At 42.5% G+C, this 26,101-nt stretch overlaps 1 protein-coding gene across 3 annotated transcripts in view; it reads right to left on the bottom strand.

Moving 5' to 3' along the window:
* Positions 1-7,360: 7,360 nt before the first annotated feature.
* The window catches only part of TOPBP1 (DNA topoisomerase II binding protein 1), a 58,961-nt gene continuing 40,220 nt past the window's right edge, over positions 7,361-26,101 (bottom strand). For all 3 annotated transcript variants that reach the window (XM_037061259.1, XM_037061261.1, XM_037061260.1), the window contains 12 exons: positions 23,443-23,566; positions 22,459-22,605; positions 22,239-22,341; positions 18,242-18,434; positions 16,279-16,499; positions 15,273-15,439; positions 14,915-15,023; positions 12,006-12,169; positions 11,129-11,266; positions 10,045-10,137; positions 9,709-9,870; positions 7,361-8,086 (listed from right to left, as the gene is read on the bottom strand). In XM_037061259.1, the coding sequence (XP_036917154.1) occupies positions 7,943-8,086; positions 9,709-9,870; positions 10,045-10,137; positions 11,129-11,266; positions 12,006-12,169; positions 14,915-15,023; positions 15,273-15,439; positions 16,279-16,499; positions 18,242-18,434; positions 22,239-22,341; positions 22,459-22,605; positions 23,443-23,566 (1,765 nt within the window). In that variant the 3' untranslated portion in view covers positions 7,361-7,942. The remainder of the gene's footprint in view (positions 8,087-9,708; positions 9,871-10,044; positions 10,138-11,128; positions 11,267-12,005; positions 12,170-14,914; positions 15,024-15,272; positions 15,440-16,278; positions 16,500-18,241; positions 18,435-22,238; positions 22,342-22,458; positions 22,606-23,442; positions 23,567-26,101) is intronic.

The following is a 26,101-nucleotide window of genomic DNA, read 5'->3' as shown; positions in this document are numbered from 1 at the left end:
TTAGTTGGAACTCTCTGGGCTTGTGGATCTGTTATTTCTGCTTCCTTCTCTCTCTGTTCACCTCTGGGGACCTCTGTACTGCGGATCACTGTCTGCCTGATGATGGTCCAGAAGCCCCTTGAGCTATCTTCACCCTCTCTGCTTTGTTATTTCTGCTGCTCTGGTTGGGTAAGTTCCACGGCCCACGTTCAAGGGCACTGGTCTGTCCATGGCTCCAGTGGGTCTGCTGCTGATCCCTCTGGCGTGGTTGCCAGTCCGCTCGCTGTGCGCTTGAGCTCTGTGGTGCGTGTTTGGGGCTTTGTTACATTCCCTGTCTCTGTAGACATTCCCGCTTTGTTCATTCACTTGTTCCCCTGAGCTTGTGAGCACCTTTATGATCATTATTTTGAATTCTTTATCAGGGAAATCACTTATCTGCCTTTTATTAACTCCTTGTTTCTAAGTATTATTTTGTTCTTTCACTCGAGCCATACTCCTCTGTTTCTTCGTTTTGCTTGACGCTGTGTGTTGGTCTCTGTGCCTCAGATACAGCAGCCGCCTCTCCCCCTCTAGGAGTTTCCTCATGTAGGAGGTGAGCCTTACCACTCAACCCCGCCCTAGCTCCTGATTGTTTCTCAAAACCTTTGGTCTGCCCACGCAGCCAGCTTTATTCTTCGTGGCTCGCAGTGGTCGAGGGTGTGCCAATGGCTGCCAGTGCCCCTCAAGGCTGGGGGTGGGGTGGGGTCGTAGTCAGCACCTGGATGCGGGTTGATGAGAAGCCGGGTCCTCGGGCAGCGGCATTGAGAGCATGCACATCCACCTTTTCCGGGGGAGGACTGTGACACGGGCCTTTCCGTCTGCTTCCTCTGCACTCGGTGCTGGGGTGACAGCCAGTCCACTGTCCCTTCCTGCTGGACCCGTGAACACAAGCCCCACCAGCCACCAGAACCAGGCCGTTAGGGATGAGTCCACTGGGTGGTAGCCATGAAAGCTGAAGTGCTTTCTGGAGACATACACAGCCTGAGGTAGGGAGGGAGAGGGTTCGATAGACGAATGGGCCTCTTTCCTAGAAAGACTAGGGGGAGTCTCAGTCTGCTGCCTCCGCACTGCATTGTGTGTGTCCTGGTGGTGGCAGCCGGTTATGAACTGTTTTTCTGTTAGTTCCAGTGCTGTGGGACCTGTTAGCAGAATTGCAAAACCCAGGGCATGGGCATGTACCAAAGTTCCTTTTCAGGAGGTGCTGGGGACTGGCAGTGAGGCCGAGGGAGCGTATGAGGATGGTGCTCACTCTCTGAGATGTCTGGAGAGGACTGTAGTGGTCCCATAGATAAAGCCTGGCCCTCTGGCTACAGCTGGGAAGATACACCAATAGGCCTTTTCATAGAACGACTGAGGGTGTGTCTTAGTCTTCTGTCCCCGGAATGTGCCCTGGAGGTGCTAGTTAAGAACTGTCGGTCTGTTACAGTGTGGGACCCATGACTGGACGCCCTGCTGGCCACCTGAGCCAGTGGGGAAAGCGTTGTTGCCTGCGCAGCACTCACCTGGGTCACCAAGGAGTGCACAAGCTCCTCTCTGCAAGGGAGCAGCAGCGGAGGGCAGAGGGAGAGCCGGAAGGCAGTGCCCACCGAGTTCTGGGGAGGGTTACTGCTGGCCCTTAGAGGTGTGATGCCTTAGCAGCCTGCCCCTCAGTGCAGATGAGCCCTGAGGTCTCTCACACTGAAAGAATGGGCATTTCAGTCTGTTGGCTTCTCTGGGCTTAGGGACGCTTTTCTTCACTTGTTACACTCCCGTGGGACCCAGAGCATGCGCCCCGGTGGCCACTACAGCCGTGTGATAAGGGGTGTTCCCCAGGTGGCAGCCACAAAGTCAGGGTGCCAGACCAAGCACACAGGCTCCTTTCTGGAAGATACCCGTGACCTGGGATAAGGTGGAGGGAGAGAGGGCGAAAATGGTACCAGCTGCTCTCTGTCTTTGAAAAGTATTTTATTAGATCCTACATGTGTGTTGACTTATGGCCCACTAGCTTGAAGATAAGCAAAACGGCCTCTTCCACACAAAGAACACACTCTTCAGTTGGCTGCCTGGGTGCTGGGCCCTGGGGTGGGGGGGTCCGCTGGAGCCGGCGCCCTGCCAGAACTGTTTCTCAGGTCGCTCTGGGCTTGTGGGCCTCCTGGACGAGCCTCCTGGATGAGCCTCCTGGACGCACCCCACTGACTTTCAAAGCCAGGTGTTTGGGGGACTCCTCCCTTGGGGAGGAGCCCAGGGTTGTGCATTTCCTCCTTGATTGTGGGCCATCACACCAGGGGTGGGGGTTCATGGTGATTGTGTTTCAGCCTCTCCTCCCATTTTGTTGTGGGGTTTTTCCTCATTGGCCCAATGTGTAGGAGTTGCTCGTTTTGGGTTTCTTTCTGGGGAAATTGTTCTGTGTGTGGTTGGAGGTTAGGTGTGGCATGGGGAAGACCTGAGATCAGGGTCCTGTAATGTCACCATCTTGAGCCAGAACCCTCCTGGCTCACTTTTGATTGATGGTACTTGCAGGTATAGGACCTGGAGGCTTCATCAAGTTGAATTAATGGGGGAGGGGGTAATAAATATCCTCTCCTCCCTGTTGTATCACCTCTGGTTGTCTTCTTGAGTGATGAGTGAATTTAGGTATTGTTACTTTGGTCCACCATTATAAAACTCCCCATTTGCTCAGATCTGTGATTTCATTAGTTGTAAAATGGTTTGCTTTGATTATTTCTTCTGTACTTATTCCCTGGAATTACTCCATAGTTTTTCCTCAATGTGTTACCAGACAGGAGCCTGACCCTGAGGTCAGCTGCAGTGTGTGGCTTCTAGACTGTAGATTTCACATGAGTCCCGATGACCATGAGGAGCGTTTATTAAGGCTGGGGGACGGCAGAACAAGGAAGGGCTTAGCATAGAAGAAGCAACAGGAGAGCCTGGTCTGGGCTGCTTTGGCTCACTGGGAGGTCACAGAAGAGGGGGCCTTGGGCACAGGTTCAGGGGATCAGTCCAGGACAGGCTGCCAGCTGCCCATTGCCTTAGAGTTTAGGAGACTTGTGCCCCTGGGGGAACAAGTGGGGACGACAAGCACTCCTGAGGCTTTTCTCCGTCTCTTGCAGGCGAGAATCTTAGGGGAGGTCTCAGGAGGGTCTCTGTAGAATTTTCATCAGCTCTCCAGGTGAGCGCTTTTTTTTTTAAGATTTTAATAAATCTTTAGAGAGGAAGGGAAGGAGAGGAGAGAAATATCAATGTATGGTTGCCTCTCATGAGTCCCCTGCTGGGAACTGGCCTACAGCCCAGGCATGTGCCCTGACTGGGAATCAAACCGCGATCGTGAGGTTCGCAGGCCTGCATCCAGGTGACCTTTTAGGGCCTGGCCTCCACTGGTTGGTCAGAGGCAGGGCAGGGGGGTCTTCAGTCATTGCAGTTGGTTCTGGTGACGCCCACCTGGTTTTGCTGCTTTTCTGGGCCTGGAGCTGAAATACAGAGGCCTAGGTGCTCTTTCCAGGGAGCTGACCAAACAGGCTGTGAAGTGCTCAGCCACTGCGTCCAGCTCTCTGCCTCAGTTTCCCTATTCCACTTGCCAAGGAACTTTCCTCGCTCTTTACTGTCCTGTCCCTGCTTGGTTATCCTGAAGTGCAGTTCACACTGATAGGACAATGTCTTCGCTCCTTTAGCAAATTTCTATTGCTTAAAAAATTCTAACATTCTTTTATGGCTTGAAAAAGATATCTGTATCATGGTGTTTCTTCCCATAAACACCTCACAAATTTAGAACACTTGGTAATTTTGACAGCAGATTCCCAAGTGCCTAGCGAGCATGCAATGGCCTTGCCGACGCGGTAACACTGCTCGTGGTGGGGAACAGAGGCCTGGGCGCCCAGCTGCCTGACAGGTCTGGATTCACTGCGGGCTTCAGGGCTGTCGGGCGGGGATCCACACACTGTGGCCCACTGCACACTTACGTTTCAAGTCCTGTGTGTCTGAACACTTAAAAAAAAATCTTCACTTGATATTTTTTTGGTTTTATAGAGAGAAAGGGAGAGTGAAAAAAAGAGAAAGGCAACCATCAATTGGTTGCCTCTTATGCACCCCAACCAGGGACCAAACCCACAACCTTGTGGTGTGTGGAACGACACTCCAACTAACTGAGCCACCCAGCCAGGGTTGAGCTTTAAAAAAATGAAAGTTTATTTAGACGACTGTAAATAAGTGCATAAATAAGTGGAACAAATTAACATCTCCCTCTCTTCCTCTTTCTCCCTAAAATAAATATTTAAAAGATATTCTCAGCCCTGGCTGGTGTGGCTCAGTGGATTGAGCTCTGGCCTGCAAACCAAGGGGTTGCTGGTTCCATTCCCAGTCAGGGTACACGACTAGGTTGCAGGCCAGGTCCCCAGTGGGCATGGGGACGCATGGGAGGAAACCACACATTGATGTTTCTCTCTCTCTCTCTCCCTACCCCTCTGTCTAAAAATAAAATCTTTAAAAAATAAAAAAGATATACTCTATCTGAGACTGTTTCTGTTCCGCTTGTCTTAGAGTAGCCATATTAAGTGAAACCATGCCATTTTTCTTTCTTTGTCCGATTTCACTCACACAATACCCACATAGTTACAGATGGCAGATACCATTCTTTTGTATGGCCGAGTCATATTCCATTCATTGTACATATGCTTGTTGCTCCCATGTCTTGGCTATTGTAAATAATGCTTTGATGAACATATAGATGCTTGTCTTTTGATTTCGTATTTTGGATTTCTGGAATAAATACCCAGACCACTGCCTATTTTTTATGGCCTTGAGCTAAGAATGAGTCTTACATTTTTATTTATTTAATCTTCACCCAAGGACATGATTCTTGATTTTTAGAAAGGGGAAGGGAGAGAAAGATCAATGCAAGAGAGAAATATCAGTTACCTCTTGCACACACCCTGACTGGGGACTGAGCCTGTAACCAAGGCACGCGCCTTGACCAGGAGTCAAACTCACAACCTTTTGGTTTATGGGATGATGCTCCAACCGAGCCACAGTGGTCAGGGCTAGATTTTACGTTTTTAGTGGGTTGAAGGGAATATGCTTTAAAAGTCCTGGCCAAGCCCTGGCTGGTGTAGCTCAGTGGATTGAGTGTGGGCCTGTGAACCAAAGGTTTGCTGGTTCTATTCCCAGTTGGGGCACATGCCTGGGTTACGAGCCAGGCCCCCAGTATGGGGTGTGCAGGAGGCAGCCACACATTGGTGTTTCTCTTCCTTTCTCTCCTTTCCCCCCTCTCTAAAAGCAAATAAATAAATTCTTAAAAACAAAAAAAAAGTCCTGGCCAAGAAAGCTTAAAATGCTTAGTATCTGGACTTCTACAGAAAAAGTTCGCCAAACCCTGATATGATGCAGTATGTATTAAAGCACCTCTGGGTGAAGGCTGGAGGGGAAGTTTCAGATCTGAATTCTAAAATTGAGCTCTATCCTAAAAATGCACATACACAAAATTGTGCCTGAGTTCATATTCAGGTATTACAGCCCTGGGTTGACCTTTGCACTACGACATGGTATGAGCCTGTCATGCTGCCCTAAAACACCAGACCAGGAGCCTCAAACAACAGTAATGCCTCACAGTTCTGAAGGCTAGAAGGCAAGGTACTGGCTGGGTGGTTTCTTACTTCCTTCAAGGCCCTGTGTCCTAACACAGTCACACTGGGAGTCAGGACTTCAATGTGTGTGTTAGGGAAGGGAGGAGACACACTATTCAGTCCGTGACACCATAAATACACTGAGGACCCCATCTCTTTGGCTCTTGAGAGCATGTGGTCTGAGTGGTGCACTCCTGAATCCTGGGCAGCACCTCACAGGCTGAGGCGTCACCTTTGTTGAGTTAACGAATGTCAGTGAGATTAGACTAAAGCATAAGGAAATTCATGGAGGAATATGAAGTGCTAATGTATCACAGATTAAAATACTGTAGCAATTCTGAGGAGAAACTAGGAATTAGGATAATCAAAGGAAGTCTTTTCCCCCCTCTCCTTTTTAAGTGAGAGAACTATCTATACTTGAAATGATTTGCATGTAGGAAGGCCTTGCTGGCATCAGGGGTTTCCAGCCCCTATCCAGGGCAGAGTCGGAATGGTCCGTGAAGGGTGCGGACATTCTGGAGTTGGAGGAGCTGAGATCATGAGCCTTCAAATTGTAAACTGTGTGTCAATAAGACAAACTGGGAAAACAGTTTGTGATTTTAGCAGGAAATGATACATTAGGTAATTTTATTTTGGATAGAAAAAGGATCGTAACATTTACCAGTGTGTTCATCAAGAAGTTTTGAGGAGTATTAACTACGTCAGAGAATTTTTAATTGGCAAGATTCATGGAAATGTACTGCAAACTGTCTGTGAAATGACCCCGCTGACGTTCAATGGCTCTGAGGAAACCAGGCCCACGAGGGTTTTTGTTGGGGGGAAGGCCGTGCAGGAATCGGTACTGTCCTGAACTGTGACTTAGCTCACACCTAATGCATTCAGGAGCCAATCCTCCTTAATGTCCACCCGAGGAGATTATATATATATATAGGTATAGATAAAGAACGAATAAGGGAGATATATATATATCTATAGATATAGATATAGATATAGATATGTATAGATAAAGAACAAATAAGGGAGGGAGAAAGATCAGTTGCCTCCTGTACATGCCCAGACCAGGGCACGGGGCCAATTCTTGAGCAGCAGGGAGAACCCTACTCTTTTCAGGCTTTTCTGTGTCTAGGTCAGAAAAAAATCACACACTGGCTGTGATTTGCAGCCAGTGTGCTGCAGGACTTTTTAAAAACACGAAACATCTATTTAGCCAGGGACACCAACCTCTTTTCCTCAGATTTGGGGGGGCGGGGGAGGGAAGACACCAGCCAACATAAAAGATGTCCAATGTGAACAAATCAAAATTATGTATTTTTTTGTGTGCCGCAGAGTGTTAGTAATTAGTTTCCATGTGCCATGAGATGGAAGAGGTTGGGAGTCACTGGCCTCATTAAGAACCTGGATCCCTTTGCTGTCTGAATATGCCTTTCAAAGGAAGAGTTACTGGAATTTAACAAATTATGGTCCTGAGTCTGACTTGTCCCTTAAACACTAGGAGGTAGCTTTACACTCGGGAGCCTCTGGCAGTGCACGCAGTAGCTGGTAAAAAGGCTGCTGCAATTTTGTGGTCCTAATAAGGTTTGTGTTAACGCAGTCGAACAATATTCTAAGTAAATAAAAAAACACCAGAAACGTGACTAGCAACATTTGCTTGTTAAGTAGTTTTATAACTGTTATTGCTGCAACAAGAGGATGAATGCCAGAATACTTTTCAAGAACTTACCTATCTTAAAACTAGTCTGAGTCACTACTTTTATTCTTTATTGTCTTTATTTCCCAAGTCTGGCACTCAGACCTAGCACACATCATGGAGGTCTGTACAACATACACATACACATATACACGCACATTTTAAGTTTAAAGCCTCAGTTCTCGGTTAAACCCTGTGCTCAGGCTCCTATTAAAAAGAGGTAAACTGGTGAGAAGTTAAAAATCAGGGAAAACATAAATCCCAATTGACAGCGTCCTCGTTATGAATTAAAACAGACATTTTAAGGTAAAATCCATCACCTTGCTAATAAAACTCCCACTAAGCGCTAGCCTCATATTTACAAGAGAATGCATACATAAAAAGCCTCCCGCACACATTAGGTGGTTTAACAGCAAGTCAGCTGAGGGGCTGTTTCTTATTCCAGGTAGCTCTCCATTCAGGGACAGTTAATATTTCACTGATTAAAATTTCAGGTGTTAAAAAAACTAACTTCAAGCAGAGTCATCATTATACTCTGAAGCTAAATTCTTCAAGTACTTGTCTCTACATTATTACACAAATCCATCACAGTAAGAGGCTATTAATTTAAAAACATTTACTGTTTGGTAATTAGTAGATCTGATTAGTACACTCTAGGTCGTTTGGTGTTATTTTTCTCTGTGGGAGCTTTTCTCTTTTGTGACAATCCAGACCCAGGCTCCTTATTATTCTGAAGAAATGAAACAGCTTCTGGTAGACAGTAACTTTCTACTCGAGGAGGGGTTTCCTATGGAAGAGGGAAAAAATCTTTCATTATTCATTTTTTCAGATTTCAAACTGTTAAATGATCAGCTAATAGATTCCTTTACTCTGCTTTTTGACCACAGGAACTTTGAAAGGAAAATGTAAATTCATTCCTCAGTCCCTGCAAAGAAAACACCTGTCTTTTAAGGCACACCTTTTGTCACTTGTCACCTGCAGTGACCAGGCCCTGTGTGACAATTTAGCTCCTATCAGAAAAAGGAGCTCAGGCAGACCAGGGCTGGCTCAGACCTTAACAATGGCTTTATCTGTAAAATACAGATTTAATAAAGAATACAGAAAACATGGAAAAATACAGTTAATAGTTATCAAGTGCAAGCAGTATATGCTTATTAAATTTTTGAAATAAGTTTTAACTGAATTTTTACTTGATCTTTAAACATGTGAGAGGTGTTTTTCTCCATTTACAGATAAAATAAAAAGGTTAAATAACACAACGTTACACAACTACCCAGGTGGCAAAGCCCAAATTCACATACTTCTCTAACTCCAAAGCTCGTACGTTTCCCCCAGAACCATAGTCCCACATGGAGAACAGATGGCCACGACAGCACGGTGCCTCCTCCAGACACACTGCACCCGACACACATTCTAACTCTGAGACGGGAGCGACAGAAGCAAAAGTCAGAGAGCAATCACTTCTGGGGTCAAGAAGGAAGATATGACCGGGGAGGTGCCACAGGAAATGCCTATGGGTGTCGCATGCTTCTGTTTCTTAACCTGGGCACCTAGAAGACATTTTGTTATTCTTTAACCAGAATGTATGTTTTATACACTCTTATAGGTAAGAAACAAAGTGAAATGAGAATGCGAGCACAAAACCCTGTGCCCGGCACAACACAGGCAATTACCAATAACCAGTTTTTGCCTTGGACGGCAGCTGTACACCTGAGACGATTAGAAATTTGGAGGGGGGCAGATTTAGTGCACCCCACTGCGTTATGACAGAGCCTTCACGTTTATGTTGTAGGTATTCTTTCCTTTAAACCCAGAACAACTCCCAAACACAAGCAGCAAAAACTGCGCAGGCAGGCTGAGCTCTGGCTTCCCCATGTTTCTGCCATTCTGTTCAAAAGCTTTCACAGTACAGACATTCAGGATCATGTGTTATACTCTGCTTATTCCGGACGGCGTGTCAGGCACTCTGGAGTCAGGAAGACGTTTCCTTGCCTGTTCAAATCATACAACATGGGCCACGCACTTACCCGAGAGTGGTGAGCCCTCCATATAGCAAGTGCTTGATTTACCTTAGCATCTCCCACCCGGGTTCACTATGCAAATGGTCAGGAAACTAAAGAAGAACCCCTGGGCAAACAGTTCTCCTTGGACTCTTAGAACCTATTTCTGCTTTCTTCACATTCCACCATCTAAAATGAGGCACCTAGATTTTTATACCTAGCTCATATTTAAATGTTTACAAGCTAAGTATGTTTAAATATGTGTTCATTATTTAAAAAAGGAACAGAAAGGGGTTACAGAGTGTCACAGGAAACCAACGTGGTATCAGCAACCAGCTGAGGGTGCTGGAACTTCGTGCACATCAGCAGATCTTGGCAATGAGGAAGTCAAGGACAGAATCTTACAAACCTGCGTAAGGTAATCTGCAATGTATTCTGTTTTCAAGCAGTACACATTCTGGGCAATAGCTTCTGCTATATTGACTCCTGAGTCATCGGGTTTCAGTTTATTTCCGTCAGAAAAGAGGTGTGTGGCTTCTTTAAATAAAGGCACAGAATGACCAGGCAGCACCTAATAAAAAAGCAGCAGCATCATGGTGTATCAGCGTCTCAAAGTAACTCCACTGTACAATCTGTAAATAAGGATTACTATCTCACAAAGCACAGACGATCAGGACCGGGTCAAGGCAACCTCGGTTAGAGAGTAATTCACGTGAAAAACTCAGTAAGTAGATGCAACACAAACCTTAGCTCCTCCAGACTGAAGCAGACGTTTGAATCCTGCTTCTCGGGACGGATTAGCAACATGTAAAATAACCTTCCACCCACTAAATGCCCCCTAAAAATAAAAAAAAAATTGTGGTGAAATTATTTGGAAGGTAAATGACAGAACAATACAGGTAACATTTTTATCTGTAAATGTAGCTTTATGTCAATGAATAATCTTATAATCTTTACTTCTGCCACAGTGGCAGTCACCTGCGGTCAGGATACTCCAAAGCACATACCTGTCTGGCACACGTACTAAATACTTGAAGAATGAAGAAAAATAACTTAATGAATAGGCAAATTAAACAAAAAGTTGCTTTGTTTTAGTCATTTCTAGTACTTTGTTCTTATGGTTAATCAAGGGTAGAGACTAAAAAGCACAGCTTCTTAGATTAGACAAAGTCTCCTTTATATTTTTCTTGAAAATATCTGCAAGCTGAAATATACAGGGGAACTGCTCTAAAAGAGAGGGAGTGACGGCGAATGAGGACGCGGAGCAGCAGAGAACTCAGGACATGGCCAAGATTGCTGGGCGTGGGGTTTTGTTCCCTTTCTGTGTACCAAGGGCCCCTTTACAGTCTGGTGAAACCTACGGACCTGTTCTCCGAATTTTGTTTTAAAAAGATAGCTGTTGTGTAATTCTATACCACATGAAGAGGTTTTAAACGTTCAAAATAAAATCTAAAGGATTACAGAGGAAATAATTTCATTGAAAATTATATTTTCAATGTGGGAGTTGTCCCACAAAACAGAAGGTTGCTGGTTTGGTCCCTGGTCAGAAGGCACACTAGAGGCAACCAATGGATGTTTCTCTCCCTTTCTCCCTCCATTCCCTTCTCTAAAAATAAATTAAAAAAATATCAACATTTATGCATATCTTACTTTCAATCACAATGAGAAAAACTAGGAATTAACATTAAGCTCAATTTAGAATGCTCAATCAGGTGTTAAAATACAAATAGAATTATTTTGTCAAGCACATTCTCTTAATAAAACACCTTAGTCTGAAGTAGTCGGGACATCGCATGCCCTTTATGCCACCTACAGTTACATTTTCATACCTCAGCAACGCCTGCCTCCTGTGTTTGCTGGATTCTCTTCCTCCACCTCAGTGCTGCGCGGGCTAGCTGTCGTTGCTGCACGCTGATTCCAGTCAAAGCATCCAGGATGGAACCGCTGCCCCACTCGTAGTCTTCTTCCTAGAGGGCCAGTCCCACAGACTGCTCAGTTCCCACGACAGTCCTCAAGGAGTTCATGGTCTAGTAAGTTAAAAACTATACACTCAATTGTCATAAACTGCGTAAGAGAGCACCACTGTATGAACAGGGAGGAAATGTAGATTAATTTGGCTCTATGTGAGAGCAAAGTATATGGCTTTTAATTAGAAATCAAAAAAATATTGGATACATTTCTAAGAAACACAGGTAACCATAACAACGGGCAATGTTTAGCTCGCTGGGCTTTCCCCACTGTGAGAAGAACTTCAGAGCAGGACACAGTCTCAGGGGAGGCTGGTGCTAACAGCCTGAGTACCTGTCCACAGCAGAGGTTCCTAAGGCCTCTTGATTAAAATCTTCAAAAACTATATTATAGATATAACCGTGAAGGTCAGTTAGGAACCAAAATATTTCAAATAATTAGTTTAATATTTAATTAGCTAACAGTAAAGAAAAAAGCTTATACTGAGATCTTAATATTTGCTAATGTTATTTCCATTAAAAAACATTCAAAGCAAAATGACATAACTAGAAATCTGGGTAATAACCTAATTTTTTTTTTGCTTTAACTGTTAACGTGGACCTTACAAAACTGGTGTACTCTAACTGGTCACATCTGTTAGTGTCAATTACACAGCTGGTCTGTGTGTGTGCTGGAATCAATTATTATGACGTTCACTTCTAGAGAAAAGTGACCCTTCACGTAAGTTTGAACACGCACAGACACGAAGCGCCCAGCAGTCCTGCAAGCTTCGAGGTAGGAGCGGTGAAGCACCCACTTCCCCGCCGCCAGGGAGGCCAGATACTTCTCGTTGCGCAGCGGGTGTCCCACCACGATGTGTGTGCAGCTGGGGTCGAAGGCCTGCTTTCCTATTACCGAGCCACCTGGAGTGAGAAAAGTTGGGAATTTCCTCAGTCAGCCACAACGCCATTATCAGATCTAAAACAATGAACACAAATTCTTTGCTATTTCAATACTAAACCCTCGTTCAAATTTTCCTGCCTGCACTGGGGTCTGTTACAATTAAGGTTTAAAAAAAGAATTATACAATTAAGGTTTAAAAAAAGAATTATACAAACAAGGGTCACACATTGCAGCCAGCAGTTCCGTTTCTTAGGTTTCTACTACCCTCGGCGCTTTTAAGTACTAAATAGAGATAACCAGAGAGATGGGAGTCGAAACAGGGCATCTACAGACTAAAAGCAGAAAAAACCTTCTTGTGAGGGGACATAAGATCAGCTGACCAACAGAGAAGCTTGGAAGGAAACACACACACACTAGGCAGAGACACAGCAGCAGGCAGGAGCTGAAATCCCTCAGACACAAATGTATGAAGCCTGACTCTGAGGAAAGAGAGACGTAAGTACATAAGCTTATGCAAAGCATGGTGCTGACCTATACTTTAGAGTTAGACTCCTGGCTGGGGGAGATGCACCCAGGACTTCCTAAGATTTTAAACAGAACATTCAAACCCGTGTCCACAGAGATGACTGACAGCAGCAGCAATGCTTTTTGAGCACTTACTCTAGGCCAGGAACCGTTGAAAGTTCTCAAGATTATTAACTCACTTAGTCCTCACAGTGTTATGAAGTTACTATTATTATTGGCAATTTACATGTGGGGACACAGAGTAACTCACCCCGGACCACTGAGGAACAATAATGTTAAAGTTTCATATTAGTATCAGTAACTCATTCTATATTATTGTCTATGTCAAATTTACTGTGACCCAGACAACATAAAAAGTTGATTTATGTGTATCAGTTCACCACAGTGGCTTCATTCTCACAAAGTAAAGGGCTTCTCTACATTCTGCATCAGGAACCCTGTGGTCACAGACTCCAATTCCAGCACAGTCTACACTCAGGTACCCCTGTTCTGTGTCCTCTTCTAGACAATTTTCTGACAATTGCTATTACTCTTACCCAGACTTTGGAGTGATGGAACCATCTACAGAAGATAGACACTTGAGTGTTCCATTTTGGTGAGCTCTGGGCAAAGCTTAGCAATCTGACTTGTAATTCCATCTAATTTAACAGGCAACTGGGGAACAAAATGTTCCAGGTGAATAGAGTTTCCCAGAAAGTTTCTCAAGTGTACAGCTGTATCTGACATAAATCTTTTTGTGGGGGCGACTTTGCCTGCAAGTCCCCTGTCTGCCACAGATGAACATAAACACTACCAAGACATGATCTCTTGGGGAGGAAAGGTGGCAAATTTCTTAGAGGAAAAGGGCCTGGAGCCCTTTCCTCAACAGCTTTTATTGGGTTGTAATACACAGGAATACAGGGCAGCAAGGATCAAACAGTGGGTAACGTTTCAAAGAAATCTGGGGGCTTAGTCTGAGTCAGAGTCTCTCAGGAAGAGGGTTTGCAGAAACTCTCGGAGACATACTCATTTCCTGCTTGGACCCTTAACATATGAATGAAAGCACTCTTATCAAAGCAGGTTTCACGGGATTTTTTAGGAATTCTTTCTTATGCCTGATTTCCCCAGATCCGGATCCGTTCTAGCAAAGCAAGGAGCTGCACCCCTCCCCATCAGGTTTTCAGGCTTAAGTGGATTAGAGCCAGGAAGTGCTTCTCCCCGAGGACATGGGGACTCAGGCTCTGTCAGAATAGCTGGGGGGCAAGGGTCCATTGCTCCCTCTTTGTCGCAGCTCCCCGAGTCCTTCCATGATGGCCTCCCAAGTGATCCTGTCTGGCTTAGGTTGCCCTTCTCTGTGAGGAGTCTTACCCATCATGGACTAACCAATCATGCTTTGGGGGCAGGGAGAGGAAACTGAGGCAGTGTTCACTACCAGAGACAAGCTTTGTCTCCTGTGGCTCGCATTCTGGAGGTTGCTTGCTCATCCTTAGCCATGGTGGGTAGTTACAATTCCCGAAACCAGGCAGAGCGGTTCCCAACATCTTAAAAAAATTTTTTTTTTGTTTTGTTTTTAGAGAGAGGGGAAGGAAGGGAGAAAGGGAGAGAAACATCAATTGGCTGCCTCTCGCCAGCAACCACTCAGGGACCTGGCCCACAACCCAGGCATGTGCCCCGACCAGGGGAATTGAACCAGCAACTTTTCTGTCTGTGGGATAACACCCAACCCACTGAGCCATACCAGTCAGGGCTGATGGAAATCTTTAAAAAGCATATATCATGGCTCACCACCACATCCTTAAAAGGGCAGACAGCACTAAATATGCAGCTATAGAGCGCCAGCTTACCTTTCTGGTGTGCTGCTTTTAAGGGTGATGTCACACTAAGGGCCCGACAACTAGTGCAGTAAGAATAATGCCACATACCTTCAACTTCATTAAGAAAGTGGTTTTACTCACATTGTAAATCTATAACTTCACTGATTTGGTCCAAGGCTTCATCAATGAACAAATAAATGCTCAAAACAGCACAAAAGATTCTTAAACCTTACTGGCTAGTTTTAATTCAAATCTTTGAATCCTATGACCCACTGACTTTAGGTTTAGATTAGAGTTTTATAAAATAAAAGTTCTAATGCTGACTCTGTGTATAGCCTCAGACAAATTAACCACTTCCTGTTTCTCAATTTTTATACCTTAACCATATTTGCCTTCTAAATAAGGTTAATGTATGGGACATTTTTGACTTAAGTAAAATACTTATACCTAGTTTCTCAATCAGATGACAATAATCAATACGTTCTTGAGGATTCAGAGATGACAACTGAAATGTGTGCTGTTTTTTTAGGTCTTCATGAGTCTCCTGTATTATAATCTGAAATGGAAGAGTTTTATTTTAGAAAAAGTAACATTTAAAAAGTTATCAGGTATATAGTTCTTTTACAGTGACATTTTATTTAGTCTTCAAATAAAGTTATCAAGTAGGACAATAATACAATGCACAGAAATGCAGTTTCAATACCTGATGAACCCTTGACGAGCCCTTGATATTGATGCCCACAGGTTTTGGATGCAACCTGACCAACATCCAAAAGCTGTGTCACTGTACTAAAGATACACAAACCTTTTCTCTCGGATGGGGAGCCACGGGTGGGTTGGCCAGGGGGAAGGCAATGCTGGGGGCCTGGGGTGTAGGGATCAGGTGGCTGTCTTTTAATGGAGTTTCCCGTTCTTCAGAGACTGGGTGTTTTGGAGTTTGAGTCACACACACATTTCCAGGATCATGGACAGCTGAGGGCAATAAAATGTTGCAGAGTGATATTATCCAAACATGACTAAGAATGTATTCTGGGAAACAGTCTTGTACGACTTAGCCAAAATGAAATTAGACGAATTGTGGAATGTAAAAAGGACATGCAAAAGAACCGGCCTACTTCTAGAGCTTGTAAATAAAGGCAATTCATTAGTACTAAAAGGGCAAATGGTGTTATCTGTGGGTTTCTCCCCACCCCTCCTTTAAACTACCATGCTCTCATCGGTAAAAACTATCCAAAATTTGTAAAATAAAAGCCAGGCTGCACTTGGAGAAAATCAAAAGCAGAGATAAATCTATACATCTGGTGAGAGAAACAATGTATCAATGTGAGGGGGGGAAGGGAGTGACCAAAGATGAGAGATAGGAAACATTTTGTTTTTAAGGAAAAGCCCAAGGAAGAAAAGAATAGGGGAATTCAGAAACAAACTCATACAAATCCAAAGAACAAGAGTAGATATGTGCTGAGTAGCATTCAGAAGAGGACTCAAATGAAAATGTGATGACTAAGAGAAAAAACAAGTGCAAAAAGGACCAAAAGGAGAGCAAGAATAACAGTGAAAATCATATCTGGAAAATATGGACAAGCCTAAATTTCCAAACTTAAAATTCAAAATACATTCTTTGATTTACTGATAAACCAATTAACTCAACTTATAATTTTTCTGACTCTAAAGTTTAAACCAAAATCAGAAATATCTAGTAAGTTTTTCATTTGCATGTACAATTCAGAAACCCACAATGTGTTTATCTATTAATTATCAAGAGGTCAACATGTACTTAATATGAAGAAGTAAACAGGTTTCTTTCTCATTACCGTGTTCAACAATTTTTAAATCATGTAAAGGGTCCTGGAGAGGAGAATCCTCCAATTTCTTCATGTCAACCTGTGGTTCAGAGTACTGTGTGGGACAGCTGGGCCACTGCAGATTGCTGGCGAGCCTTGCCCTCTCCTCTCTGGCGGTAGGGTCATCCCAAATGATCTGTTCATTTTGGGAGGGCTCTGTGTTGACATCAGGTGCTGTCTGACGAGACTGCCTAAGGAATAAAAGTGACGGTTTTAACAGACAGACAGCCGTAATAAAACCCACATTTGTAAGTTCCTGAAGTTAGTCTGTATACATGTGGTTCTCCTTTATATGCCCATCTGGTATATAGTAAGCATTTAAAGCTACTGAATACATAAACTTTGGGAAATTTTATCTTTTAAAAATGTTTCTCCCCTGGCCCTGGCAGGGGTCAGCTGGTTAGTGTTGGCCTGATGTGCCGAAGTTGTGGGTCCAGCCCCACCCAGTCAGGGCACAAACAAGAAGCAACCACTGAATGCATCAAAAAATGAAACAAACTGATCTATCAATCAATAAATAAAAAACTTGAAAAAAGTTTCTCCCAGAAACTAATCTGTTTTACTGAGAAACATAAAACACATATTTTGACTGAATGTCCATATATTTAAAACTTCAAAGAGGAAAAAAAAAGTTCATTGTCAAAAATTTTAATTTCAAATGACTGCTGCATTTAAAAATGGGAGTTTTCATACTTTTATACCAGCTTAGGAAAACATGGTGATGTTTAGGAAAGTGGTTACTTTGCTTACTGGTAGATGTATTTTTATTACTTGAAATGAAACAATTATATGGGAATTATATTGTAAATACTGCCTTAAAAAAGGGATCTTTCAGCTCTTGGTGACCAAGCCTCTGAGAGTCTCACGTAGACCAGCCTTATGCTGAACTATGGCAAAGCACATTTTATAGTGTAATTGTAACAATTCCACTGGAGAGTAAACAGAATTCCAACTATTTTCTTTCAAGATATATAGCAAATTTTTCAACATGTATACACACAAATACACATGCATGTTATATATATAAAATTCCATTATATAGATATACACACACACATGTAAAACAGTAAGAATAATTTACTGAAAAGGGATATACCCTGTAGAGTTCACTTGACTCCAAAAGAAGGAAGACAGCCTTTTATTCTCAGATAATTTAGGTTGGCACAAGATTTAGGTTCTCTATAATAAAACATGACCTGAAGTATATTAGCAAAAAGCCACTGTTACTTAGTACTCAGATAAAAAATGAACCTCATGGAATATACAATTATCATAAATGCGTAGCTTAATTAATTCAAGGTATTAAGTTCCATAATACTAATCATAATTAGAGAATTTTCTAACAGGAAAAAGATGAAGGAAACTAAACTTAATGTCATATCACACTAAGATCTGCAATCACATTACCTAAAAGCTAGATTTGTAACTACGAAATACATGTAGTTCTAGTAAGAAATAACTGTTTAAACCATGCTTTACTGCGAAGCACTGGTTGGTAAGGAACGAAACCTCTGTGACTGTTTCCTGCCCCCAGTTAAGAATTCCAGAACTGCGTGGAGCAAGGGAGGGAAGACAGAAAATCCAGGAAGATAATATTTGAATATAATATACAGGGGTGGGCAAAAGTAGGTTTATAGTTGTTCATGTGGAAAAGAATACAATAATAAATAGTAATACAAGAATAAACTATTTCACATAGAACTGTAAACCTACTTTTTGCCAACCCTGTATATAGTTTGGGCTAAATACGGCCCCGTAGTATAACCCTTTTAGTGGTCTTGATATTCTATAGTTGTTTTACTAATTAAAAACAAAAGCAAAATTAGGCTTAATTCATGCAACTAGGTCAGTTGGTACCTACACAAGGAGCTACCTGTCTCTTAAATCATCTAGTCACTCCTTTCTGTCACCACGACGAGTGACAGGCACGAACCTCAGGGCCTCCAGGACTCTACTGCGTCCAGTGCGGGTGGAGCGAGCGCTCTCAGGGGTTGAAGAGGTGCTGGTACAGCCATTTCTGCCAAAGGAGGTCCTCGGCCCTTGGGGTTTCACCACTGACGTTGCAGACATGATCTCCTGCAGCTGCTTTTGGAAATTCTCTCTCATCTCCAGGGTCTGTGTCAGAGCTTAAAACGCACAGAAACACACCAATCAGGTAAATTTCTGTTTTTATAATAAAATCACATCTTATTCACATTAACTATTTTGTCTAGATTAACAAATTTATTAACTGGACATTTATGAAATACTTACAGGCTATAGGGATGCACTAAGACCACAAATCCTGCAGAACACGAAGGCAGCCCTCACCACGAGGACTGTACACGAAAGAACCAGGAGGCCCTTCTAAGGCACTGTGCTGAGACTTGCAAAGTGATGATCTCTTTTGTATCCTCCCTTTCTGCTGCTTACACTCTCATGTTACATACTACCATCATTCATGTATGTGATTTTCCCGATGGTCCGTGAAGACACACATCAGAAGTGATTTATCTTTGAGTTGCTCACAGACTACTTTTGGAATGACCAGAGTGGGAGTAACTAAATAGGTAAGTCATAGGGAAAGCTCTGGTAGGGCAAGATGAGTATGGGAAATAAAAAACAATGAATCCATTAAAAAGAGGACACCTATAGAGACATAAGATTGTTCATTGCAGCACACTGTATAATAGCAAGAAATCAGAAATAACAAGATGATCAACAAGGGAATAGCTGAATAAAGTGGGTGATTCATACAATGAATATTATACCGTCGCCACAAAAAAGAAAAAGACTGAAGAAGTTCCTTATGTACCAAAAGAAAACACTCCACAAACTGAACTGTTAAAAAGACCAAGATCAAAGTATAAAACAACATATATAGTAGTCCACCATTTATGCATTTTTTTTTAAAGCAGGGAAGGAGGAAATTTCCTACTGTCTTCCACAGTGGCTGCACCAGTCTGCATTCCCACCAACAGTGCACTAGGGTTCCCTTTTCTCCACAACCTTGCCAGCTCTCATTGTTGATTTTTTTATGATGGCCATTCTAACTGGTGTGCAGTGGTATCTCATTGTGGTTTTAATTTGTATATCTCTGATGGCTAGTGACACAGAGCATCCTTTCATTTGACTCTGGGCTCTCTGTATGTCCTCCTTGGAGAAATGTCTATTCATTTGCCCATTTTTTCATTGAATTGTTTGTCTTCCTGAAGGAGAGTCGTGTGAGTTTGTTCTCTTTATATTTTTGAGATTAAAACCTTGTCTGAGATACCACTGGAAAATACATTTTCCCAAATGGTTGGTTCTCTTTTCATTTTGCTGATGTTTTCACTAGCTGTGCAGAGACTTTTTATTTTGATCAAATCCCATTTGTTTTTTTCTTTCCTTTATGTCCCTTGCTCTAGGGGACATATCAGTAAAAACAGTGCCACGTGGGATATCTGAGATTTTCCTGCCTATGTTCTCTAGGACTTTCATATTGTCATGACTTATATTTAAGTCTTTTATCCATCTTAAGTTTGACCTGGCTATTCCACTGCTGGGAATATACCCTAAGAATCCCGAAACACCAACTCAAAAGAACATAGACACACTCATGTTCACAGCAGTGTTATTTACAAGAGCTGGAAGAGCTCAAGCTCTCATGTTCAAGAGCTTTCCAAGAGCTGGAAGCAACCCAAGTGCCCATCAGTAAATGAGGATCAAAAAACTATGGCACATTTACACAATGGAACACTACGCAGCAGAAAGAAAGAACTCCTACCCTTTGCTACAGCAAAGATGGAACTGGAGAGTATTATGCTAAGTGAAATAAGCCATGCAGTGAAAGACAAATACCATATGATCTCACCTATAAGTGGAACCTAATCTGTTGGGGATCACTCTGCCTGGTATCAGGAATTGTAACTACCCGCCATGGCTAAGGATGAGCGAGCAACCTCCAGAATGCGAGCCATAGGAGACAAAGCTTGTCTCTGGTAGTGAACACTGCTTCAGTTTCCTCTCCCTGCCCCCAAAGCATGATTGGTTAGTCCATGACGGGTAAGACTCCTCACAGAGAGAGGGGCAACCTAAGCCAGACAGGATCACTTGGGAGGCCATCATAGAAGGACTCGGGGAGCTGCGACAAAGAGGGAGCAATGGACCCTTGCCCCCCAGCTATTCTGACAGAGCCTGAGTCCCCATGTCCTCGGGGAGAAGCACTTCCTGGCTCTAATCCACTTAAGCCTGAAAACCTGATGGGGAGGGGTGCAGCTCCTTGCTTTGCTAGAACGGATCCGGATCTGGGGAAATCAGGCATAAGAAAGAATTCCTAAAAAATCCCGTGAAACCTGCTTTGATAAGAGTGCTTTCATTCATATGTTAAGGGTCCAAGCAGGAAATGAGTATGTCTCCGAAAGTTTCTGCAAACCCTCTTCCTGAGAGACTCTGACTCAGACTAAGCCTCCAGATTTCTTTGAAATGTTATCTACTGTTTGATCCTTGCTGCCCTGTATTCCTGTGTATTACAACCCAATAAAAGCCCCTGGAAGAAGGGACTCCAGGCCTTTTTCCTCTGAGAAACTGGCCACCTCTCCTCTCCAAGCAGATCATGTCTTGGTAGTGTTTACTTTCATCTGTGGCGGATGGGGGGACTTGTGGGTAATAGTTGCCCCCACACTAATCAGTAAAACAGGCAAACAAGCAAACCAGAACCAGAGACATGGAAATAAAGAACAAACTGACAGTAACCAGAGGGGAGGGGGTGAGGTGGGTAACGGGGAAAGAAAGGAAAGGATAGTTAAGGAACATGTATAAAGAACCCATGGACAAAGCCAGAGGGGGCAAGGAGAGTGGTGGGGGGAAAATGGAGACAACTGTACTTGAACAACACTAAAAGAAAAATTTTTTAATTTAAAAAGAACTGCAGTTATACCTCAAGTTATGGTTAAATTGGCTTGAAGTTAACATTGGGAAGGATATCATAAGAGAAACAAGTTGAGTACGGAAAATTGTTCATGTTTGCTGTAATGTTTTTCTAGACTTGTGTGTTAAAGTTGTAGTTATAGTGAAGCATAGAAATTAATGTCTCTCAGGAAGTAAGGTGGGTTAAACTGGGAGTCTCTTAAGTATGGTGCTGGAAACCTGGGTCAACTCTGTTTGTCAGGGAGAACAAGTAAGTCACAAAATGTTCTCTACAGGGCTATTAAGAAACAGCCTGTGTTACAACTCTAACTGGAAATGGCATGAGGAAAATTGGTATTTTTGTAAGAAGGCCTTTGTCCACTGTATTCAGCAACGTATTGTTTCACACAGACAAACCCATTGGAACAAAGAAACGTGAATGCACTGTATTAAATCACATGAAATCGAGAAGTTGCTTAGTTTATGAGGAAAACACATCGAGAAGATGGATTCACTACTGATCACTCTTGGCCTGCTTTTCGCCCTCTGCAGCTACAGTGCAGTGTTTGGAGATGCTGAAGTCTCATTCATACCGACTGGAACGCTTATCGGCAGGGGCCACGATTCCTAAATACACGCTCTGCTCTTTGTGCAATAAATTACTTCACATCTACAAATGATCAAACATGTTCTCTGATACTATTAAAGATATTTAATAGTGTCAAAAGTAGAATATGATAAAAAAAGTCGGGAAGGAAAGAACATTCATGATCACCTACACATAAAATAGCCCTGGGAGGCTACACAAACAAGAACCTTTGGAAGGTGGAGAAACTCTGCACCCCTCCTTCTGTACCTTTAAAACCACATGACTATGTTAAACTACACTGTACATATATCAAAACTTAAGCTTTGCAAATTATTACTTAGAGACTGGCATAGAACAACCAACCCTCAAATATACGCTTTACTTCCACTTAGCACAATAGAAAATAACTTATTTTTCCATTAGATGCAAAGAAATCATATTAATAAAATGTTCTTTGTAATTTAAAATATTTTACCTCCTTTAGAGTCATTCCTTCCATTTTCATTTGATGTTGCTTCTTCTTTGTTACTGGTCATCATATTATCTATATCATTTTCTTCTACAGGCAAATGATCTGCCTATGGAAGAAGAAAAATTGCAATTGCTCAAACCAAGCCATCATGTAAGGTTTCACAGTAATGTATGACTACACGCTCAGCTCCAGGAGCGGAAAATGTACCATCCATGTTGTCTACCTCATCATCCTTTGCTGTCCCATCAGCTGAGGGCAGTCGACTACTGCGGAGTCTGTCATCTTGCACTGCGCTGATATCCAAGCTCATTTTGGGGTTATAAGTATGTGGATACAGAGACTCAGGAAGGTGTTTATACTCTTGGGCACACTGCAACACAATGGTGTGCTTTAAAACAGGACTTCGGAAATCTTAGAGAATAAATGATGTTAGCTTGCAGTAGGACAACCAATATGTTAGGTAATAAGATTCGCAAAATTAAAGTTTTGAAAAGTAGTTGACACTAAAAAATTCTATTATATAAAAGACAAACTGTCCTCACTTAAAAAATTGTTTTTCAATTACAGTATACATTCAATATTGTCCCCACTTCAAAATAAAATGTTCAATGATTTTAGAGAGAGAGGAAGAGAGAAAATTAGAAAACACTGATGTGAGAGAGAAACATCAATTGGCTGCATCCCATCCGTGCTGCAACTGGCGACCAAACCCACCACCCAGGATGTGCCCTGGCCAGGAATCGAACCCCCAACCTTTTGGTGTATGGGATAATGCTCCAACCAATTGAACCGCACCAGCTAGGGCTGTCTTCACTTGTCAAGTCCACTAATGTATAAAAATCTAATTCTATCTCCATGCTTTTGCCAATAACTCCACGTTCCAGGGAATATCGAGAAAGAGACAGAGAGAAAAGTTCTAAATGGTATTGGTAAACATACATGAATTCCTGTCAAATTATTATAAAATTTTCTTTCACATCATTTCTAGTTAGTGAACAGAATCAGAGAATCACACAGAGTACCCACTAAAGACTTCAGTATTTAAGGAATAAAGATCTTAAGTTTATGGTAGCAAAGAAATGAAATACGCTGTTAAATAACTGAAGTTATCAAGCTTCTTTACACACACTGAAATTGGTTCATACCCTGAAGCAATGTTCGTATACATTCTCATTTACCAGACGGGAGGATGAACAGTGCTCCTTACTTCTAAAAGCCAGTGCTCTGAAACAATGTGGATTCCTCTTTCTTTCACAGATCTGTACTCTCGGTTAGTGTCATTCTGTCGCCCTTGATAGATGAAATGAGTCACTGTTTCATCAAAACTCCACCTGAAACAAGCACGTATAAAAACCAAATAAACCAGAGAAATGCCTATATTAATTTATAATCATTATTTTCCATGAATAGAATATTTTGACCTTCATAAAACCTCTAAGAACTGGCGTAAGCAACAATATTAAATGATAAGTCTCCACTTTTTTGGTCAAATTTTATACACATATTTCTAGGAATTTATGTGCAGAGAGCTATTTGGAAGGATATATTTTAAAACATTACTTTCTCCTTTATACTTTTCTGAGATGTTTCAACTTCTTATGATGACAGTAACTTTATGGTAATAACACAGGTCTTTTCGAACCAAAGCATTCACTCTATCTTCCAGTTGTTGGCAGTCACCATTCATTGTACACTTGCTCTACACCCCATAACAGACCACACATTTGACACACCATTATCCTCATCCACTCCTCGCAACAACGCTCAAACACTGGCATCATTACGTCCATTTTACAGGTAAGAAATCGGAAGGACATGGTTAAGTAGTATGTTCAAGGGCATTCAGTGCATAAGTGGTAGAGGCAGGTTTGACTTCAAAACTCCCACTCTTAACTATTTTATTATGCTATGATCTCGATTCTCCCTATATAATATTCTCCTGACCTAGGAAAATAATCAAAAAAATGTAAAATATACCATCCTGCAAAATATAAAGTAAAAACCAAAAGAGAAGTAAAAATTGTATTTCTAGCCCTGGCTGGTGTGGCTCAGTGGACTGAGAGCAGGCCTGTGACCCAAAGGGTTGCTGGTTTGATTCCCAATCAGGGCACATGCCTGGGGTGTGGGCTGGTCCCCAGTGGGAGGCATGGGGAAGGCAGAAGTTGATGTTTCTCTCCTTCTCTTTCTCCCTTCTCCTCTCTCTAAAGTTAATAAGTAAAATCTTTAAAAATGTATTTCTAAATATAATCATAATCACTAAAATAAACAGAAGCTTCTCTTTGTGGACACTTACCACACTTTCTACTTCCTAAACAAGAAATATCTCTGAACTTTTAAAATAGCCAAATTAAGTTCCAGCCAAGATGGAGGCATAGGCAGAAACCCTTCGCTTCCTTGTACAACCAAAAAGAGGATACCAACCAATCTAAAATCAATAAACTGCCAGAAATGCCAGAAAATCAAACTGCATGGAACTCTGTCAACCAAGGAATTAAATAGTCAACTAGTAAGATGGTCGGATGGAGAGGACCTGCAGTGAGGTGAAGGCCAAAGATCACCAGGGTGGGGCTGGCTGAACGGGAAACTGAGACTCAGGAGTTGACTGTGGATTACGGCAGTGGGAGAAACTCCCAGTCTCACACGATGGTTCATTGGAAAGTGGGGCTAGAGCCCAGCAGGCAACCCTTACACTGTTCCTTCTCTGGCCTCTCCCCCAAAGGCAGAACCACAAGGCAGCAAAGAGGGTTGCCCCACTGCCTTACAATTTAACAGGGGCCTTGAACAAAGAAATATGGCCCAAATGAAAGAACAGAGCAAAATTCCAGAAATAGCTAAGTGATGAGATAGCCAACCTATCCGATGAGAGTTCAAAGCCCGGGTACTCAAAATGCTCATGGAACTGATTAAGCTTGGTTGCAAAATCAAAGAGCAAATGAGAGATACCCAAAGTGAAATAAAGCAAAAATATTCAAGGAACCAACAGTGACAGAAAGAAAACCAGGACTCAAAGCAATGAGTTGGAATAAAAGGAAGAAATAAACATCCAACCAGAATGGAATGAAGAAACAAGAATTCAGAAAAATAAAGAGAAGCTTAGGAACCTTCAGGACAACTTTAAACACTCCAATATCCAAATTATAGGGGTGCCAGAAGAAGAGGAAGAGCAAGAAAATGAAAACTTATTTGAACAAATAATGAAGGAAAACTTCCCCAATATGGTGAAGGAAATAGACTTCCAGGAAGTCCAGGAAGACCAGAGAGTCCCAAAGAAGTTGGACCCAAAGAAGAACACACCAAGGCACATCATCATTACATTACCCAAGATTAAAATGAAGGAGAGACTTCTAGAAGCCGCAAGAGATAAGGGGACAGTCACCTACAAAGGAGTTCCCATCAGACTTCAGATGATTTCCCAAAAGAGATCTTACAGGCAAGAAGGGGCTGGAAAGAAATAGTCCAAGTCATGAAAGGCAAGGATGTACATCCAACACTGCTCTATCCAGCAAAGCTATCACTTAGAATAGAAGGGCAGATAAAGTGCTTCTCAGATAAGGTCAAGTTCATCATCACCAAGCTCATATTACATGAAATATTAAAGGGACTTATCTAAGAAATTGAAGATCAGAAACTATGAACAGTAAAATGACAATGAACTCACAACTATCAACAAATGAATGTAAAAAAAAAAGAAAGAAAAACAACTAGAACAGGAACAGAATCAGAGAAATGGAGATCACATGGAGAGTTTTCAGTGGGGAGAAGAGAAGGAACGGGTGGCAGGGGAGGGTACAGGGAAGAAGCATAATCACTAGGCATAAAATAGACGGAGAGAGGTCAAAAATGGTATAGGAAACAGAGAACTCAAA

The sequence above is a fragment of the Sturnira hondurensis genome, unplaced genomic scaffold, assembly GCF_014824575.4.
Source record: "Sturnira hondurensis isolate 20B ecotype Veracruz unplaced genomic scaffold, ASM1482457v3 Scaffold0013299, whole genome shotgun sequence".
Taxonomy (NCBI): Eukaryota; Metazoa; Chordata; class Mammalia; order Chiroptera; family Phyllostomidae; genus Sturnira; species Sturnira hondurensis.
The sequence above is the reverse complement of the archived record's forward strand: the minus strand, read 5'-3'. Positions and strand labels throughout refer to the sequence as shown.